General features: G+C 32.1%; 1 protein-coding gene across 2 annotated transcripts in view; it reads left to right on the top strand.

Moving 5' to 3' along the window:
- The first annotated feature begins 13,920 nt into the window (after positions 1-13,920).
- The window catches only part of LOC118183491 (neutral alpha-glucosidase AB-like), a 114,172-nt gene continuing 105,992 nt past the window's right edge, over positions 13,921-22,100 (top strand). For both annotated transcript variants that reach the window (XM_035353056.2, XM_035353055.2), the window contains exons 1-3: positions 13,921-14,036; positions 15,402-15,506; positions 19,680-19,916. In XM_035353056.2, coding sequence (XP_035208947.1) covers positions 14,020-14,036; positions 15,402-15,506; positions 19,680-19,916 — 359 coding nt within the window. In that variant the 5' untranslated portion in view covers positions 13,921-14,019. The remainder of the gene's footprint in view (positions 14,037-15,401; positions 15,507-19,679; positions 19,917-22,100) is intronic.

Genomic DNA, 22,100 nt, shown 5'->3' with positions numbered 1-22,100 from the left:
TATTTCATATATAATTGCAGACTTAACAATAAAAATGTAAACTTATTCGTTCGAACATGCGCTTTGCAGAAATACAGAGGAAGTTTATATATTTTTAGAGAGTTTTGGGCCATTTAATTAATATTTTTTTTAAAAAAATGTAAAACCTTTTTCCCTCCCTTGAATGTACAATCTGATAGCCGTTTTTTGTGGACTATAAGTCTGCATAGTGTTTTCCATGATAAATGATCTTTACTTAATATTTCCAGGGCTATTAATTTCCTTTCCATTCATTCCTGGCGGGTTTACGTTTAGAAAGTTTTCTTTTCAAGAGACCGAAAGCACAATAATCCACCGGTGAAACCTCAGGGCAATTCGTAGGAATACGTTTAAAATGTTTAACTGCAATACCTGTATTAGCTTTCATTTTTTTTTTTTTTTTTTTTTTTTTTTTTTTTTTTTTAAGAAATGCAATGATGCTTTTCAAATTATGACTTGTTTTCAAGCTATGTGTTGATGAAGTTTCACCCTTTGAAAGTCGTTTGGATAAAGAAATGTAAATTCTTCTGTAAAAATCAGACGTAAACTTTCTCTTGAGTTAGCATCTCCTTCCAGTATTCTTACTTTTAATTTTAAGAGAATCCTGCGGCAGTCATAAAACTCTTACTGAAATTTTCTCTGCACTGATGGAACCATGATTGTAGTTTTTTCTGTTAATTTTCAATAATAAATAGACCTCTTTTTTGTTGCAGTCATTTAGGTAAACCCACGCTTCATCAAGAATCACAATGTATTTCCATTTTTCTGTTGCTAAATGCTTTTCATACAGGATTTTACAAATTGTTCTACTTTGAGCCACATGATTCGGAAAAAGCTGATGAATATTATGCTGTTTAGCTTTTCTAATTTGTAAATCTTGGTTTATTTGTTTTTGCTAAAGATGTATTTAAAGACTTTGCAACTGATTTCTGCATCAGAGGATGTTATCTTGTTACCAATGACTTAACTTTAGAAGCATTAGAAACAGTAATTACATTTTCCCCCTATTCCTTTGGAGGCTTCTTTCCATGTCGAAGTAATGACTGATGGTTTATCTGTTTCCGATTTATAATGAATGACGTTTATGGTTTATGGTTCTTAAACCGAATGACGTTTATGGTTCTACTTAGAAATTTTAATACCATGCATTTCACAACGTTTCGGAGTTATGGAATAGGAATATTTCTTTTCAGAAATCTCAAAAATATGTCCTTCAATCCACAGCTTGTTTATATATGATGTTTTGAAAGAATAAATTTAAAAGTGGGACGTGATATTTCTCATTTTAAATAATGAGCTGTTATCAGAAATTTTTATGCCAAAATATTTTTTTAATCTTTATAGAAATTGTTCAAAAATGAGTAAGCAGCCTTCTGTAAAGCGGTTTGTTCACAACATCTACAGACGAACATGAACAACGTGAACTCGGAGTTAAAGGGTTAAAATGCATTTCGATTGACAAAAAAATATCACCTTTCTACTTACTGTACGTTGGCACGTGACATGTTCCACCGTTCAGGCAGCAGTGGTTACTAGGAGTAGCCGGCACATACTCTTCCTCTTCGGTGATGTTTGGCATCAAAATCTTCAGCTTCTCTGGATCAATTTTATTAACTAACTCATAGAAAAGTAGTTCATTCTCGACCGGCACGTTCCTTTTCTGCAACTTGTCAGGGCCAACAGTTCGTCGCTGACGGTGCTGTTTGGCTTCTGAAAGAAGCTTCAAAAAGATTCTCTGCAATTCAGCTATGGAAAAATTACATGAGATATAGAAAGGAGATAAATAAAAGAAAGCAAAAGATGTAATTATTTCCTTCCATCTAGGTGCAGAGGGAAGAGAAAACAGCTGAACACTAGACTGGTTTGGCCTAGGTTTGGTTTGGTTTATTTCATTGTAACAAAGCACTCGAAGGCTATCAGCCTGAGGAGAGGGATCTGCATTCGTAGAGGACGTTTTAATGAAATCTTATACTTATACACGTTACACGTTTGGAAAACCATGAAAACGCCCATGCAGCCAGCCCGTTCTGCTGATGGGTCGATTTGACCTATGTTCGAATATCAGTGAATGAGTTGTCTGAGTACATATGTTCATTATTTCCATGTGCATAATATGAATACGAACCACTTTCCATCAAGAAATATTCCACAGACACATATTTCTCTTGGAAGATATTTCTCCTGTACTCAATTAAAAAAAATCAACGAACGAATTATCATCAGTTGAGGGATGATTGCCTAAGGAGAAGGAAGCCTTCGTAGAGGATTTTTCTAAAGAAAACTGGCTTGTGTAAGTGTTACACATGAAGAAAACTACTCAAATTCCCATGCAGTGATCAGTGTTCAACAGTTTTACCTCTCAGCCGCTAATGGACCCAGATCTGTGAAGGAACACGTATGCAAGAAAACATTGAATTTAATTTTAAATATTAAAACTCCTTAATCCTTTTCCAATATTTCTTTTAAATTTGCACAGGAACAACATTATCGTCCTCAAATGCTGAATCTCTTTCATGTACTAATGGGTGTGAACTAGTAACTGATAGCTGTACTCTTGCATGTTCTAGTTGATACAAATGATGTTTGACGCGCGTTAAAAAATAATTGGCGCGCGTTAAAAATCATTATTATATTAATTCAGAGCTCAGCTCAATAACTAAAAAGAAGCCATTTAACAATAGTAGTAAAGTAATAATATACGCCATTTAAAAAAAGTGTAGAAACTACAAGTAATGTAAGTAGCAAGTTATATGGAAATCTCTGTCTTTTCCGAATCCAGCTCCATAGTCTAACTTTTAAAAAATTTTAACTCGAAATTGTACCCCATTCGCTTCAAAATATTTCTTTTCATTTACTGTGTATGTTTATTTAACAATCGAAGTAACTCGATACTAAACAAAACAGTTATGTCCAGAAACTTTACTTGTATTCCTTCAGAACAATGAAAGACTGCTCATCCCTGAATTTCAGTGGCATTTTAATGATATTTTTTTCTTCCTAGAAAACTGCCAAAACTGCCTTTGTAGACCTGTTTTCACATTTAACTCTAAAATCCTCCCAAGCTGTAAAATTGTAGTACATTTAAGAACTGCCCTCTGTATAATATGATAACAAGGAGAGAGTAAATCAGTGGTGCGACGAATCACAGAATAAAGTTTCGCGAATCTAGCATTTCTCGAATCTTTTGAATTTGAAGTTTTTACTGGAAAAATTACAGGAAGAAGGAAAAAAAGAATAACAATTTTTATTTAGGGATAAATGTTTATAATTAAATCAAAATTTGAAATTTCCGTTCAATGGAAAACAAATTTAAAAGCACACTTTTCAAAAATGTTCCTAAATTAATTAAATTCAGTCCACAAACTACGATATTAAGCATCTTTAATCTTGATGTTCTTTTCTGGTATAATGTTTAAAGTGTTTGAGTACGCGTTCCAATTGTTTGCATTTCTGCAAAATAGTTTTTTATTAACTCAAATCTAGAGAAGAGAGAGTTATTTCGAGAATTAACATGGATATGCATTCAGAATTAGCACTAGGCTTTTGCATGATGTCGCAATCTCTGAATTCTCTGCTTCTGAGGCTTTTCTTCCTAAATTTAAAAATTTTGTTATTCCTAAATTCCCCCGCCCGGTACAGTTGCACCGATTGCAGCTAAAAGACTATTGTTGTTTCCATACATGTTTTTTAATTGTTTGATTTAGTATTCATATTTGCTGCATTATTTCTTTAAAAATACGACATAGCGATAGCATTTGATGGCAGAAAACTCTGTTCAGAGATTCAAATAAAGTACACTTTCGGCGTATAACCTAAAACTTAATAGTATGTTGTTTCCATCGGTATAAATCTTAAATCCTGAAGCCAGAAAGTGTTGAATTATATTTTAATATAGTTTTTATGAGCTTCGTGTTAAGTACTACCTCCGGTTTCCCAATTTTATACAAAATCTAATGAATAACTTATATGACTACAGAAAACTTAAATATAAAAAAGGAAATTTTTAGAAATTTCATATAAAATTTATTGTGGAGGGAGTGGGAAATAGAGTAGATAATAACTGTTTTTAAACATGAGAATTTTGAGAAAAAAAACGTATTTAATGACTTACCGGAAATGCTCACTGATATACCTGAGAGCAGCCAAAACAAAACTGTAAATGACATCCATTCCATTTTCGTCAAGTTATTTTCTTATTCTCTTCTGATTAGCAACCAATAGAAATTTTTATTCTTTATATTACTCGAAATCATTAACTACTAAGAAAGGTAGATTTAAAAAAAATTCATTTTTATGAAAAATAGCAATGATACAATTAAAACTAAAATTTACTCGTATATATGGATAGGTATCATCGTGATTCTTACTATCACTTAGGCGATGCTTTTATTCAATTGCTCTTTTCGAAAAATATTATAAACTTCTCAACCTTGAATCCGGATATAGAACAAACTACATTTATTTTTATCATCATTTTCGATTTCGACAAAGCACATGAAGGTTATTTACATGGGGGGATGGGGAGAAAAGAATCTTCATGCAGGAAGCGGTGAGATTTCAACTGAAGCCTGCTACAGATTTTTACACATTTCTCACCGAAGCACAACTCCAGTGCGTACGATAGAGCTTCGAAGTCTAGCCTCTGGTGTTCAGGCGGAGTTTGGAAGATATCAGAGTCAGCTGTCAGAGAAGCGGCGAGATAACTGGCCTTATTTTTGGAATCCCATCCATTTGCGTTTGTCACGACACAAAACAGAGTCTGATACATTTGCTAGGAGGTCTTTCCGTCATAAATGGAGAGCTTTAGAGAGGGTCGAGAAAATATGGATAGAAATTTAAAACAATCAGAATTACTCCTTGCTTACGCTAGGGACACTTTAAGCTGTCAACTTCCTTGGCGACTTCCGAAATTCTGTTAACTATTTGTTGTTTGACAGCTGAAATTCTCTCTCCATTTGTTATTCGACAGCAGTAACTCTCCCTCCTATTTGTTGTTCAGCAGCAGAAACTCATTCTTCACTTTCTCCAACTTTCTTTTCAACCATGACTGTTCTGCCTTCCATAGCCTCGAACCTTTTTTCTGATATGGCAGTATTTTCTCTTGTAATGTCCTATTGCCTTGTTTCGATCTTTTCTTAAACAGCTTTCATCTCCACTTCTTGACCTGCTTTCATAACTTCTTTGAGGACTTCGTCTCTTCTTTAAATACAGCAAAGTCTGCCAACAGTTATCTTAGTTGCTCATCATTCACTCTTATCACCGGCATTCAGTCCCATTTCTGACACAAAAAACTGTTGCATAGTTACGGCTTTGTAATGGATTGGCACACAGAACCGATGATAGCTCCATAGAATTAATTTTTTCTATAAGGAACAAATGAAAGGTCTGGAACTTTCCAAAAATGTACTCTCACAACTTTTCTCTAAAAAAGCACAATCAGTAGTTTCACTTCAAACTACTAAGAATGTTAAATGCAACGCAGTGCAAAGAGCATCTAAAGAACGAACCCCGTACGGAGATCTCAGCATACTCCTACTCTAAAGTCTACTCTAAACTAAAAACCAGTGGCGGCTCGTAATAAAAACTCCCTATTTCCACTTATTATTTTAATTTTTAATATAGTGTGCCCTTTAGTCTTTAATTCTTTCTTTATACTTTTACAATACATAATCCTTAAGCTTAATGTCAGTAGCCATCCCGCAGTTTGTGAAAAAGGTACAAAAGTCTTTGTTTGGAACTGCGCGCTTCGCAGTTCCAGCGACATGGTATTTGGCTGTTCTGCGCATGCGCATACAGAAAACAGGGATAAAGAAAGCACTGTCGCTCGTACAGTGCCGAAATTCTGGCGTGTTATTGGGAACGGGATTTCTTTTTACTCCGCGCGTGTCATATTCCTCCACAAGGTGGAATTTCATCATACAGACCATAAACAGAGTTCATGAAAATTTGCAACCTTTGAAAAATTGCCTTACTAAAATTCAATCAACATCAAATGAAGATCAAACTATTGCAAAAGCAACAGGAATTTTAAAATATCTAAATGATGATAATTTCGAGTTTTGGTTAGAGCTTTTTTATCAGATTATGCCTCATGTTGAAATAATATATGACTAAGTGCAACCCAGAGAAATTAGTGCGTTTAAAGTTAATGATTATATAACAAATTTATAAACTACTATTTTAGAATTAAGGAACTCAAAGTACTGTGAGAAGTTTTCAAAGACACTGATGGCAGATGCTAAGGAAGTATGTGACTTTATACTATGTATTGATATAATGCACAGATATTCTTCCACTAAACACTTAACAGCTGCTAAATTGTTTAACACGTTGAGCGCCAAGCGTATTTCTTAGGCAATCCCGTTCAGGCCACGCGCGCCGCTTAAAAGTGCTGGTATTGTAGGGCTAGCGATTCTTATTGCAGTAAAAGATAGTTTACGTTTGGAACGTGATTCCTATAGGCTTTCATTCAACACGTTACGCGCTAAGTCTGTTTTGTAAATAGTTACATTCTATGCAAAGATATTACGAAGCAGAAAATTAGCATTACTGAAGTCCGGAAAGAATTAGCGCTATCCCTTACAAGCTGTGAGAAAGAAGATATTCCATCGCTCAGAAATGCAAGAATAACTAAAAAAACGACAACATAAACTCAAAAGAAAACCGGGAAAAGCCTCTGGAGTACGGAAATATTGTAAATTATGTTATGATAAAAATGCAACTGAAGCTGGTAGAGTAATGGCCAGAAAAAAGATTAAGACAGTTGTCACATTTTGTAGTAGCTGTAACGGAGAACCGTTTTAATACTTACCGTGTTTCAATGAAATCCATTATTTCTGTAATAAATCAAAATTAAGTAAATTCTAAATAATTTTTCTGTAATTCCATAAAACAGTGTAAATTGTATAGTTACATATCATGTTACACGCTGTCAGCCAGTGGCGGTTGACGCGGTCTAAACGGAAAGTCTAGCGTCAGCCACAGATGGCTGACGCGGCCTAAACGGAAAGTCTAGTGTCAGCCACAGATGGCTGGCATGGCGCTCAACGTGTTAACAAGAAACGCTTCGCTAGTTTTAGGAATGAATTTTCTACAGAAGAAATAGTACTGACCACTAAAGCATATCGAACGATTGACAAAGAAAAGCTTAAAACTGAACTGCAAGTATTCTATTATAGGTCTGATATCCATGAATCTACAAATTAATTGAGCTACTGAAATTTATTTTCGAAAATAATCTAGATGATGTACTTAGTGAAATTACGAAACTGATAAAAATTCTCTTGAGATTTCCTATGACTACATCAGAGGCAGAACGCTGCTTTTCAACATTGAAAAGAATGAAATCTTTTCTAAGAAGCACTAGGAATTCGGAAAGACTAAATGCGCTTGTATTGCTTTCAATAAAGAAACATTTTCCTCGGTTGTCATCCAGAGATCAAGGAGAAAATTATTTATCTTTTCGTGCAAATTAAAACAAGAAGAATGGATTTCATTTTTAAATAAATAGATATAGATTGAACTGTAACAGTTTAGGTTAAAGTAATTAAGAAATGTTTAATTTTTTTTCGTAAGCTTTCATGATGTTTCAAAATAAATTTTCTTTTTATACATGTTCGTTTCATTTTACACAATTTTAAAACAAAGGTTAAATTTTTTTGGAATAGCACCCCACTAATTTTATCTACGAGCCGCCACTGCTAAAACCGCATAGAACTGATGTTCTCTCCTGGCTTTTATAGCTTCTCCCCTGCCGCCACACATCTTTAATACCTTCCATTTCTTGAAATTACTGGAAGGCGCGTAAGGTTAAAGTTATAATATAAGGGCTGAATAAGACTTATAAGGACTGAATACGGTTACACGGCCTCCCTAAATCGCCTTTAGCACGAAAGACTATCAAAACTATATTATCAGCTGCTTGACTGTCTAGGTCTGTGTGGATCTCGTTGATGATGCAAAGTTACATACAGGGATCAATTACATTAATTCAATTATACTGCCACTTACAGTTTTAGAGGGACTGAACCAAAATGTCGAAAAATTTGGTGACTTTGAGATTTCTCGACAAATTTGGAGGAAAACATTAGTCGCCATTAGCGGTATCTCTCCAGTTTAGCGAGATAGCGATTTATTTACCCCAATGTTAAATAGATTTGCCCTTGTAATCTTATTTTTCCGGTAAAGCTTCGCTTTCTTAGCGCATTTTATGTCACATTATACATAAATACCACAATTTTATGTCTATTTCACTAAAATTATTTACATATATACAAAATTCAGTACTGCTTGATTTTCATGGCCCAAGCGATAAGCCACCAAATTATGTAAAAAATTGTACTTTCACGAATTTGACGAACCGCGTGATATCGTAATAGTCTTTTTACAATTTAAACATTGCACAAAAATGTTGCTAAATTATGTAAAAAATGGTAATTTCATATTTGCTAAATTTGACGAACCGCGTGATATCGTTGTAATCTTTTTTCAGTTTAAACATTGCAAAAAAGATAGACAATTTTTAATTTACCGAAAAAGGAGAAAGATGCTGTAGCATTTTTTCCAGGAAAAGGATACATTATTTCTTAATCGAATAAGTTTAAATGACCACGAAACGAAACTATATGTAAACGAAAGTATGTGGATGGGGAAAAAAATGTAAACGAACAAATGAAAACAAAAGAAGAGCTTTCAATCCGACAATTGGATTAGTGGTTCCAACATACCATTCCTGACTTCGCGGTGTTTCATTCACTGATGGACAGAGGAACTAATGCCGCTTAAGTGGTGAGGTAAACAGCTCAAAATCTGTCAAAATACTACGATTGACTGAAACATTTTATGAGAGATATTTGATCGCTAGATTTACTTCGACAACCTAATGGACGAATAGGTGGCCGTGTTGAAACAGTCGAAATTGATGAGAGTGTGTTCGTACAGCGAAAACACAACGCTGGCAAGGTACTTCCACAACAATGAGCATTCAGTGGGTTCTGCTGTGAAAGTAGTGAATGCTTTCTTGTTCAAATTTCAAATCGGAAAGCAAATACACTGACATCAACGACTGCAGATCACGACAATGCATTCAAATTGTCGGCGAACCTATAAAACAGATGAGCCTTAAAAGGCTTGTTACAACCATTTAACTGTGAATCACCCATTTAATTTTGTAGATTTGCTGATCCAGCAATGCGTCCTCACCCCCCAAATGTGGAAAGATTGTGAGGTTCTGTTGAATAGCGAAACAAAAAGCAAAGGGGTACGGCTGGACATCATCGTAGAGTCATATCTTTCTGAATTCATGTGGCAGAAATCTTTTGAAAAAGATAAGCCTTTTGATACAATATTAAAAACAATAACGGAGATATAGCAGTCACACACTATATGCGAGTGGTTTAAACATGGCGATGATCTTGACACCATTTTGATAACTGGGCCATGAAAATCAAGTAGTACCTCAAATTCATAACAGCTATTATAAAAGATCATGCGGCAGACCTGGGAACTATCCTCTGGAGGATTCTTCACCAGAATTTAGACGCAGCTGGGCAAATTCCTACTGTCACCAGAGCCGTAGTTAGGGTTTCCAGCATTCGACAATTAAAGATTTCGCGGCCCCTTTTATTTGCCAAAATTTAATGGAGCACATGAGTTTGGCACCTCCTGGATTCTGCGCCAAGGATAGATTTTTCCTCCTTGCCCCATCTTAGCTACGCCATTGACTGCCAACTATATGGTGCTGAAAGCCCATACCAACGACAGACACAATCTTGGATGCGTCTTTACACGGTAAAGTTCCTGAGATTCTTCTAATCTTACTATGAGTCAATTGACGAAGTCACAATAAAACAGCTATTATAGCAGCAAACATCTCATCTCTTTCTCTCTTTGTCAAACTTATGGTTTATCTTTTTTTTTTTTTTTTTTTTTTTTTTTTTCATAATGTAGTTCCTAAATTACAAATAAAAGTATAACATACCAAACTTAAATTGAATTAAGCACATAAAAGTTAGTTAAATACATAAAAGTAGTTATATAAAACTAGTTAGATACATAAGAGTAGTTAAATATATAGCAGTTATAGAAAAGTAGTTAAATTAATTTGTAAAGCTTCAAAAGATATAATTACAAATTCTTATTATGCTAGTTTCAGACATGAACTTATAACTATTATTTATTAATATAAATACTTTTTTTTATTATTTAAATACACTGTAAACAATATTAAGAGAAACAAGTAGAAATTATTAAGAGAAATGAAACACAACGAGCATTTAAAGCTTTATGTGAAACTGGCATATTATTAAAAAGTAGCATATTAGTTGTGTTACGTAAAAATATAACGGTATAAAACATTACATACTTGGAATTTGAAAAACCTGAACATGAATTTAGCAAAGTAAGCTTTCGTTTTGAGTCTTTCTGCCTGTAATAAAAAGAAATAGACGTAGTAGAAGATTATAAATAATTTATAAGTTAAGTACAAGTGTATGGCAATAATGAAAAAATAATAAAGCCTCCAAATAAAAAATAAAAGAAAAAAATCTGGAAAGATTTTAGATTTTATGCTATGCCCAAAGGAGCACTTTTTTTTTTAATTTACGCACACACACACACATTTCAAGAGCCTCTGGGCTAAAAATATTAAGAAACAGCATATCTATAGAATTCCCGATAGCAGTCAGCCTCGCACCCTGGAGATAAAGGTTTGCAAAATATGAAAAAGACAATAAAACGAATTCGAAATTCAAATTAGTCCTCCACCCAAATATAACATATACGTTATTCGAAATTTGATTGCTCTAGGTACCGTTCCTATTTCACAATGTGAGAAACATACATACATATATTCAGCTTCTCCATTATTTAATTTATTTCAATATAATTCAAGGCTATAATATTTGGTGGCAACAATATGAAAAGTGATTTAACACTTTTAGTCATTCGACGCAAAATGATCTTGCGATACTTATAGCCCTTCTGGCCTAATGTCCCTTTGGGCTAAAAATTGACATTCCTTTAAAGAAAGAAAAATAAAATTCTTTTCTAATTTTCATTCATTACGTAAGTTATGTTATAAAATGTATTTTGTTTATAATATATGTACGTAATTTTAAAATAAATGAACTAATCGTAGTTGTTGGACAATACTATGGCATTCTATATTCTCATCAAAACTGAAATAAGCCATTATGATCAAATAATGTGCATGAACATGAGTTTATTCTTAAATGTGTATGTAACAGCAATACTTCGAAGACTATCTCTCCATATCCATATTCAGATTCGAACTGCGTACTGATAACGAGGAAAAACTCCAAGTGTTTTATTACTTTTCCTGACATTTATGTATGGACATACAATTATGTATAGACAATATGCCTTTCGAATGTAAAATTTTCGTTTATAATAAATCCGAAACATTTATCACGAGTAGGATGAAATACCTGGATTTCAGAAATATATACCTTTTATGAAAATATTCTGTGTCAGATTTCTTGCTTTATGCCTGCGAAAAATTATCAGAATAATTTTTTGGTATTTGCTGGTACCTTCTATTTTTGAAACAGTTCACAACAGGGATTAAATTTTCAAGGTCTGTAATAACTATTTCCGTTGAGCTCTAATATTTCTCACAATGGCCAGTGAGCTGAGCAGTTATTACTTTATCTATCTTGCGACTGCGCAGTGGTTTCATCTTGCCGACAGTAACAAATAATGGTCTTTTGATGTCGTATATATCCTCGAACGACTTTAATTAGTAATACGATTAACTATTTTCATGTTTCAAAAACCGGGTTCGAGTTCTTAAGATCATGCTTTGGAAAATATTCATTTCTCTGGAGACGCATAGCTGCGTAGATTTCGATATGGGTAGTTCGAATATCATGTTCGGTCATCATTTGTAGTGCGGGAAGCGTCCGAACCCAGCTCAAAATCGCTACAAATGGTGACCCGAACGTGATACTCGAAACTACCCATTTCGATATATCCACAGAAGGTGACCTGGAGAACAAGCACCGCCATCCACTTGGGAAAGACACAATGTCACACGTATCACAGCGCCATGCCTTACAATGCAACAACAGGCTCAAATACACCCACCCATGCACTGAAGATGCAGGCAACCAAAGCAATTATCAATTACCTCAATGCACAGGAGGACTCAGTTCCTGATAACCAGTAGTCACATCACCTCATATCACATCAAACGTGCTTGAGAAAGGGGTCTGTAGCGATTCTGAGTGCTAATGAGAGGCTCAAACCACGAAATAGTTCAAATATCCAAAATTACCGTAGGAAGCTCTTTTGTGATAGCGGTACAGTATTGAATTCACTCGAAGCAGACCCACGATCGCATCCTAAGGTCATTTACTATTTTCCAAGTATAACGAAACTCGCTGCTGCACTTCTCATTGTGCTAATAGATGACGATGAGTAAGCAGTAAAGACCGACAAGCACAAGCGAACATATCACCTCGAAATCTTTGAAGCTATATGTAATTCCTCCTGAGTCTACCAAGCTCTCACTATCCACTTCTATCTGTCATTTAAATGCTGTGTTTCAGACATTTCTAACAACATAATATCTTTTTGAAACTTTACGTTTCCATTTTGTGCCCAATGATGAGGGTGTTCCCTTTTGTGATTTGCTAACGTTCACCTTACTTGCATATTCTATGAGTAGTTTCCCGCGCAGCACTGAGTTTTTGTATTCACTAACTTAGTTATAATCATAAGTTAGTGAATACAAAAATGTATTTACATTTAGTAGAATTTTAATTAAACTTTATACAGTTAGCACCGCCTTTGAGGTTAGCCTTTTATTTTAAACACGAGTGCTTTAAATTCCTAGTTTTGAAATTTTAGTTTAAAATTAGATTTTTTAATCTATTCTCTTTAGAAATAATAAAGGGATATTACTGTATATTGAGCCCACTCTCATTATTAAAGTTTCAGGAAAAATCTTAGTATAGCAGTTTCTTATTTTATACTAATTTTTGTTTTCTTTACAGATGTATATTTGCGTATTATAGACATATGGGAAAAAAAATAGAAAACTTTTTTGTTTGATATACGGGATAACATAAAAAAATATGATACAGCAGTTGTAATGGTAAGTAAATATAAAACTATAAGACTGAAATATCAAAATATCATATATATTTAAATTTAAGATTGGAAATTGTAAACTATTGCTGATACTTTTAACTTTTATCTCACGAAAATATTTTGAAAGTGTGAGGACCCAACACTTGGGATGTCACCATAGCTGTGATTTCGACAAAACTAATTATTCAATTCATTATTCAATTTTTTCCAAAACTCAAAAGGCTTGCATTGGTTTATAAGTAGTTCTCTGTATAAAGGAGACTTTAACCAAATTTCTTGACAGAAACGATATGGTAGACGGAAATATTTGATTTAGTAAGAAGTATTCCCTCATCATAGTTAGCTTATTATAATAGATTTTATACTTACAACTTTGATTATCTTCCAAACTGATAGGTTCCATACAATAATATTTTAAGAAAGAGTACTATTCGCCGTCCTTTCACTTCCTACTAAATTCTTCGACTTCTACAAAGGCTTTATTGTGCAATCATTTAAATCTAAAGTCTAGCTCTTTTACCGAATCCTTTCTAGAATAATTTTCAATTTTATTTATTTATTTATTCTTTATTTCAAGAAGCAATAAAAAAATAGGAGACTACATAGTGAGATAGCTAGGCTCTATCAAACACTGGGCAGCTGCACCAATTTCATTTCTGAGAAGATGAGTGGTTTTTTAATCGTATTATTTAGAAATTTTTAAAATTGCGTCTAATTAATAACTAACCTTGCGATGTCGAGATAGAGAGAATGCTAGTGGAAAGATAATGCAAATAAAATACGATTCCTGCCGACATCTCAACCGTGCTCTTTTGTTTATAGATACAGATAACTCATTCATTGTCGGCGGCTGTTTTGCCGTTCACATCTTAAAATTTTTAAACGGACATGGCCACGTATAACAGGTATGTTACGGTATTTAATAATTGGTGAAGTTGATTATATATCCTTTATTAAATTTGACGTAAAACTGTATATACTTGCTTTGTTTCTAAATGCTGATGCGGCTTTCTTTTGTTGATATATAACGGTTTACATACTCGCTACATGGTAGCTTTTTATGACAAAATGAAAGCTCATGGATTTTACATGAGGATATACTTGTTAGCATGTTATTTTACTTTTTTTGCTACTTTCTTTTAAGTAATTTTGCAATAATTATCAGAAATATTGTTGCCTTTCTTTCAGAATCTTGAAGGCTCAATTTTGATCCATCATCTGTTATATTAATAGAATTTGAGAATGAACATTCATTATAACAATAAATCCTAGACCTCTTTTTTTATGAAAATCGATATTTTTGTGTGTTCTGCCTAATTTAGATAATCAAATCCTTTTGCGAAAATTGATCAAAATAACCGTGTTTTTTTAAAGAGAGGCTAAGAGAGTTTTCTTTGTATTTTTGTGCGTATTCAAATGAAGACATTGTTTAATTTAGTATTTAAGTAAATGAATTATTTTAAAATGTTAAATACTGGCCTTTCCATGAAAGAATTGTGTATAAATTTAGGTATAGTTTTAGGCAGATCATTAATGTCAGAAAATCAGATAGCTGTGTTTAGATTCATTTTTCGGTGTTTCAGTTAAATCTAAATAAATGCTGATTTAAGTAGTTCAGATGTAATATTGATCTTGTTGTAGATGGGAATTTCATAACATGTAAATAAGTAAATATTGTTTTTTTTTTTTTTTTTTTTTTTTTTTTGACATTTTAAATATATAATGCGTTTTAAGTTTGATATGTAAAATGCAGAAAATAGTTTCTAGTTTTTCATTAAATATAAATTAAAAATTTAAAATGCTTTTTTAAATCGCCTCTAATTTTTGTGTGATGATATAGATATTTCATGTGTTACATGACTTAAGTTTTCACTACTATTTTTAACATAATATGCATATATTATTTATTAATGATAAAAATGTGTAGATGATATAAGAAGTTTTAAAGTTTAAATGGACTTGTTTGAATAGTTAAATGATGAAGTTTCTTTGGTACTATTGTGTGAAAAGAAGCTTTAGCTATTAAAGCTATAACAAGTAAATTCATAATGAGTAAAATTTAACAAAGTTTATTTAAATTGTACTTAAAGAACTATGGCAACTGATAAAAAGTAAAAAGCATTTGTTTAAAAATATAACATAAAAAGGATGCAAAACTGCCCCTCCCTCTTTTTTATGTCAAGAATTTATGAAAATATATCATCTGCTGTTGCAATTCTTATATCTATATAATCTTATCCCTCTTTTTTTTTTTTTTTTTTTTTTTTTAGATTATGCTGGATTTTCATATTATCTATTCTTTGTGTTATTCAACCATTTATAAAATGTGTAGACAGAGGAAATTTCAAAACTTGTGATCAGAGTGGATTTTGCAAGTAAGCCCTGATTCTTATTTATTATTATTATTATTGTTTTAGTAGAGAGATTATTCCTATAAGAATATTTTTACTTTCTATAAGTTTTTTGCATCAAGATGAAGCTCAGTTTTGAAAAACTATTGGCAAAAAACGGATTTCTAAGAGAGCGTTTTTAAGGTATTTTATGAACTAGTTATGATAATTGAAACAAATCTCTTATCTTCCAAGTGGCCAAAGTTTGATGGTTCCATACTCCTACATTTTCCAAAAAGACCGTGTGTTTTTTCTGATTGCAGTTCGAAAATAACACTCCTAATTTAGACTTTGATTCTTTTTCTTCTGATATGTATGCTACTTTAATTGTTTGCATGTTTAAAGTGAATGTGTCTGTGTGTTTAAAAATATCAAAATTATTTTTTGCATATATATATAATCTTCATGTATATATGTATCTAAAGTATAAAATATGAAAGACAATTCTGAACGATGAATTTCATAGCACATATCTTCTTAATTGAAACAACACTATGGGTGCTAAATACACCCCACAATTTATATACACAGTTACATTTTAAATAAAGAAGAATAGCTAGAAGCTAACTGACACATTGGCAGCAGGAAGGCAAAGTAATGAAAGAAAATGCCTAATCATATGCAGTAGTCATTAGTTTGGAAATTCTTTGTTAAAGTTCTGGATGGCAATTTGGCAAGCGTTTTGGCAATGCAGAATACTGCAGACATCAGTGCAAAAGACAAAGGGGTTGTATTAATATTTTAAATCAGAAATTTAAAGGTCTGTTGTCAAAATTTTGTTAGTAATTGTGTTACATATTTTATATTTTACACACATTATATTTAAATATGGTTTGGCTGCTTAGAGGTTAAGCAATATACAGAATTCCACCTTAAATATAGTTTTCCTTTTGAGCAGGAATAGCATGTAGAACCACGATAAAATTAAATTTTCCAGTTCTGCTAGTTAGGAATTTTTTTAAATTTGAAATTAGTTTGATTCTAAAAATTGTACTTCCTTAATCTCTAAATAGATTTTGACAATTTTAGTTTATATTTTAAGTTTTTTTTTTTTTTTTTTTTTTTTTTTTTTAATGCCACTTCATGGGATACGTAATGTTAAGATTTTATATTCACCAGATTAACATAAAAACCTAAAACAAATGTAGATCATATTATTTTCACTGAAGATTCTTCAAAATAGATCATAATTCACTCAGTATTAGGTAAATGTACTTAGGTGATTGTTTTATTTATTTTCAATTATTACTATTGCATGATTTATTTCTTAGTAAAATGAACAAATTCCTCCGACTACTTATCAGTTATGCCAGCTCACATTTTCTTGCTCCCCACCATATTTTATTTTACCAATGAATGGTTTGAATTCTGGCATTTGTTTGCTAAATTTATATAATTAATTATTTTAGTCTTTTTTTTCTTTCTTTCTTTCTTTTTTTTTTTTTTTTGTAAATTATGTTTTAACCCTCTCAGCATTGCAGACGGAAAATTCCGTACAGAAGGGTGGCTTTCATAATCATTACACATGAAAATTTCTGCCAGCTTTTGAAGTATCTGATTTCAGGTAGGATGCATTTGGAAGAAAAGGAATCAACTTACACAGTGGAAGAATAATTTTTTAATTATAGTCAAGAAAATACCATTTATTCATGAGATTTTGAAGAACTTCGAAATTTCAGGGCTAAACCCGTAAGGCTTGAAGGGCAAATAATTTATGGCAAATGACAAAAAAAAATCTCATGACCGGATGAATATAGGTGATCATGCTATTCAAATTAAGTAGTATTTTGCATATTCAAGATATTTGAAATAAGCAAGAATCCCACCAGATGTAAAATTGGTGTGTTATTCGAGATGAGGATAATCTGAAATTCATTGACAGATCTGCAAATTGCAGTTTGTAAGTTACAGAATAAGGAAATGTACAATATACTGCATTCTGAGAGTATGTATGAGTTGTGGAACAGTCAGCCATCAGCCATCTTTTTAAGTCCATCATGATTTGATGCATGCAGAAAGTCTGAAAGTTGGATTGTTGGATGCTGAAGTTGCTTTCAGAGGATTTCAAAACCAAATATGAGTGTAGTGCTTTCACATATCTGAAGCAATGCAGTGAAAGTAGTGATGAAGTTTTAATCCATACTATCTCCCGTGGGTGTCTTATGCAACATATGCAGTTTGTAAGATATATTTGCAGTTTATAAGATAATGTGGACATCTGATAGGTTTTGGGATTGACAAAGATTTTGTAATAAATTCTTGCAACGTGGCTCAATCAAGTTGGTTAAAATTTACTCTATAGTACCCTTTGGCAAATCGTCTCTTTTTTTACACCAAGATTGGCGCCAGGAAGGATCAGCACCAATTTCAAGATGGTGCCGATCCTTCCACTTGCTACACAAAACCACAACAAGAAGTCAAAGACTTACGCAGAGTCAGTGTCCATGTACACATTGGCCTATTTTAACTTAAAAAAATCGGAGAATTGCGCAAACTAAATATTGTGCACTGCCTTAACTTTGTCCATGTACACATTGATCTATTTTCACTTGAACAAAATCAGGAAGCTAAAACTATCATGTTAACCAGAAAAATTTTGCCGCTGTCTTAATACACAGAGACGAACAAATAACCAAAAATACACAAACAGAGAGTAATAAATAACCAAAAATACATATTTCATAACATAAAAACATTAAACAGCAAATCTTTTAACAAAAATCAACACACAGAGACGAATAAAAAAATGAAACATCAATTTTTTAACATACCTTTTTTCACGTGCATATGTTCACGCTTCCCACCACCTCCTCTATCCTTCATATAAGCAATTCACTGTTAATCAATTCATCCTCTTACCCACCACAGACATACTCAAGTGATGGTACCCGCAGCAAAATAATAGCAAGTTCAAAATCCAAGACCATACCACACAAACACAACAACTGAAAACCAAACCTGGGTCCATACAAAAGGGTTACTATTACAAAAAATAGCCAAAATCTAAATTTATCATAACACGTTTGGTGATATTCGCAGAAATAACCCCTTTTTAATGACAAAAACTAAAAAAAAAAAAAAAAAATCCCCAAGGCTAGTTTCGCCTCTAATACGTACATTAGGGTTACCGAAAAACCTATTTCACGCAGCAGGATTCCAGATTTCACGGACAACCAGTACCACTTGGCAATTTTTTCAGACAGAAACCAAGGGGTAAAGATCTCTCTCCTGCCATGAAATGTAGAAAATAAAAAAATATTGCGTAAATTTGAAAATATTAACATACTTACTTGTTGTGTTCTTTTGCTTTATAAGAATGTCTAGTTACACATTGCTGCTCATTCAGATAATGAAATTTGAAAGTAATTGGAATTTTTTTTTTACTGATAGTGATTACGTCTAAGCATGCCTTGTATTACAACATAACTCTTATTTTTTCTTTCATTTATTTTCTCAAATTTTCTCAAAAAGTAACATTTTTGTCATACTTATTTATGTCTGAAACAATCTAATTGTCAGAGCATGCACTGAATTTTGCTGTTTGAAGGAAAAAAAATCACACCAGATTGTTTAAAATGTATAAAACTTCAAAAAAGAAAATCATTATTGATGAAGGATCAAGTTTGCCCAATTAAAAAGGAGAATTTTTTTATTATTTTTTATTTTTTAATAACTCTAATACAGTTAAATTAACTATATGTTGCTTTGTTTTTATTTTAAAAGCTAGTAATAATCACATTGATAGTTATTTTGAAAACTGGACCAGCAAAAATAAAAGCTCATAAAATAGGTTATGGACTATTTCAGTATCAGTTCAGTGCACTGAACATGATACCTCTCTATGTTTGTGTTTTCTGAATTATTAAAGTGTAATTCTTCTATCTCTGTGGAATTTTTTTGTTAATTAAAACTATATGTCACACCTTGTTTGTACAAATCATTTTTCATTAATTCCTCTCTTAAAATATATATATGCATGGATCATAAATTTAAAAATTGAATAAAATGTTGCATAATCATATTATTATGAATTATTAGCTCAAATATTTTGAAATTTGATCTAACTTTACTTTTCTCTCCGTTACTTTTCTTGAAATTTTTTCAATTATTTTATGCATGTAATGATTGTTGTCACTGATTATTCTTATTTTATTTCAGGAGGCATCGCAGTATTCAACCTGGACGTTCACCTTATTATTTAGAAATGAGCAATTTTAAAATTTACCCAACTCGTTTAGAAGGAGTTCTAATCAATTCTCAGAATGGCATAATGCTAAAGTTTGATTTAATAACTTTGAAACATAATATGATACACATGAAAATAACTGAATTGAATCCAATTAGACCTAGGTTTGAAGCACGCGAAGCTTTAGTTGGAGAACCTGAGGAATCTAAGTAAGAATATTTTGTTCACTTGAAATAAGCATAAATAATAATTATCTGTTGGATTCTATTCAAAATATCATGTCATTTTTTATGTTTTGATATATTATGAATTATATTCAGTCATATATTACAATTACTAAAGAACTCAATTTAAAGTTTAATTGTAAATTTATGTAAAATTTTTGGAGACTATTTAAACATTATCTTTTTCGCTCTACAAGTGAATACAAAATATGAAAAATAAATAAATTTCTATTGAGTAGGAGGTAAAAACTATCTTGTTTAGAAAAATATTAAAACTGAAAAGCAACTGAGCAAACATAAATTTTAAGTGAAATTCACTGTAATAAAATTACAGTGTAAAAATGAAATACAATGACAAATTTGTGTAATTTTATTGATTTTCTGTATTTGAGTATAAGTGCTGTTTATGTGTGAGACAGGGAACAATAAAAACTGTAATACTGCTACAGTTGTCATTCATTTGCTTTAAATGAAAAATTTTAATGTTGGTTCAATTTGCAGCATTAATATACAGTCAAAAGTCTTTAATCCGGACTCGTCGGGACTTCGGCGTTTCCGGATTATAGATCATCAGTTTAAATCTGGTACGATGGCATGCAGAAATTATAAAATTAAAAATATGAAACCGTTATTTATGAAATAAAGAGCAATTATGATCTAAAGGGTATCAAAATTTACAGAAAAAAAAAGCTTAATATTTATTTGTTTACTTTATTAAACATTTCTTTCAACGCATGCATAGTCGAAATTAGAAAATTGCAACCAGAAAACTATTTGATGTGTACTCGTGATATTTATAATGACGAGGAATTTGATTTAAATCATATCAGACTACATTGAGATGAAATATTACATTTAGTAAGGAATTATGAGCTGAATAAAATAAACACATCTGCCCTGAAGATAAGGATAGTGCTGACAGATCAACTTCCAGTTCATTGCGCTCCACGACATCCCCTCCCCGCAAAGCAGCGTGAAATTGATAAACAAATTTCGGAATGGTTAGAGAAACAAAGGATATGCCTTTATCCTTTTTTTGAAGCAATTCCACTTTTTGTTTGATGGACATCGAAACATACTTTCGCTTTGTAGATCCTTTGGTAGCTCCAGCATCGGAAATTCTTTTTGACATAATTGAAAGTTCAAGCTTACTTTTATAAAATTGCTCTAACAGTCTGCAAAAAATAATAAGCTGGATCCAATTCGAAGATTAAGGAACAACGCAATCTGCAACATTAACTGAAAAAGATAATTTTAGCGTAGCTTATACTGTCCGTTATACATTAAATGCGCATGCGTAAACGTATTATTCGCATGCGCACACACATGTGCGCATGGCGTAAAAGTATTATGCACATGCGTGAACGCATTATGCGCAGAAAGTTTGTAGCTTTGAGGTCCGGATTATGGGTGTCCGTATTAATGACTTTTAAATGTATTTTTATTTTCTAGCCCTCTCTCTGTCTCGCTATATAGTATATAGTGAGCATCTAGTAGTCCATATTTGTATAAAATCATGTGAATTATAACTTTATGGGCTTAAAACTTTTTTGTTCATGTAACGTTTTTTGCTTCATGTCTAACTGCAAATTAAACTAGGAAAATTTTATTTATTTATTATGATTAGTGGTTCTTTGTGATGTGTGATACGTTATACTGTGTGAGCATATTGATTGAAAGAGGCAGATGATTTGTAAAATTACAATGTAAAAGAAAATGCAATTTCAGTTTGGAAATTTTAGAGAACAAAATTTCAAAATAATTCAAGGAAATTCAAGTTTCATGGAAAAAAAAAAAAAATCAAATTCAACTTAGCAAGGTAACCCTGATTATTTGTGAACTGTACCAAATATAAACAAGTGTACCCATCTCAATTTATGAGATGTGTTAAAATCTTTTTTGCCTTTTTTTTTTGTGTGTGTGTGTGTGTGTTTATTGATATGTATAATTTTTTAATGTAAAATTTGATGGTACTTCAGGATTAAAGCAGCCAATACATTCATTTGCCAATATCAGAAGCTTAGTCACCAAGTGGTAAATATAAGCCTTAGATTAATTTAGAAGTCATACAACAAAAATCAGCGTTATATTTTCAAATTTTTACAAGACTAGTTTCGATGGTTTTTACCGAAGTCATCTCAGCTGTCAAAGCGCAAATAGTCTTGTAAA

This window comes from Stegodyphus dumicola, chromosome 12 (genome assembly GCF_044657685.1).
Source record: "Stegodyphus dumicola isolate Sdum_Otavi_A_Nest chromosome 12, ASM4465768v1".
NCBI classification, from domain to species: domain Eukaryota; kingdom Metazoa; phylum Arthropoda; class Arachnida; order Araneae; family Eresidae; genus Stegodyphus; species Stegodyphus dumicola.
This window is presented reverse-complemented; position numbering and strand designations above follow the sequence as displayed.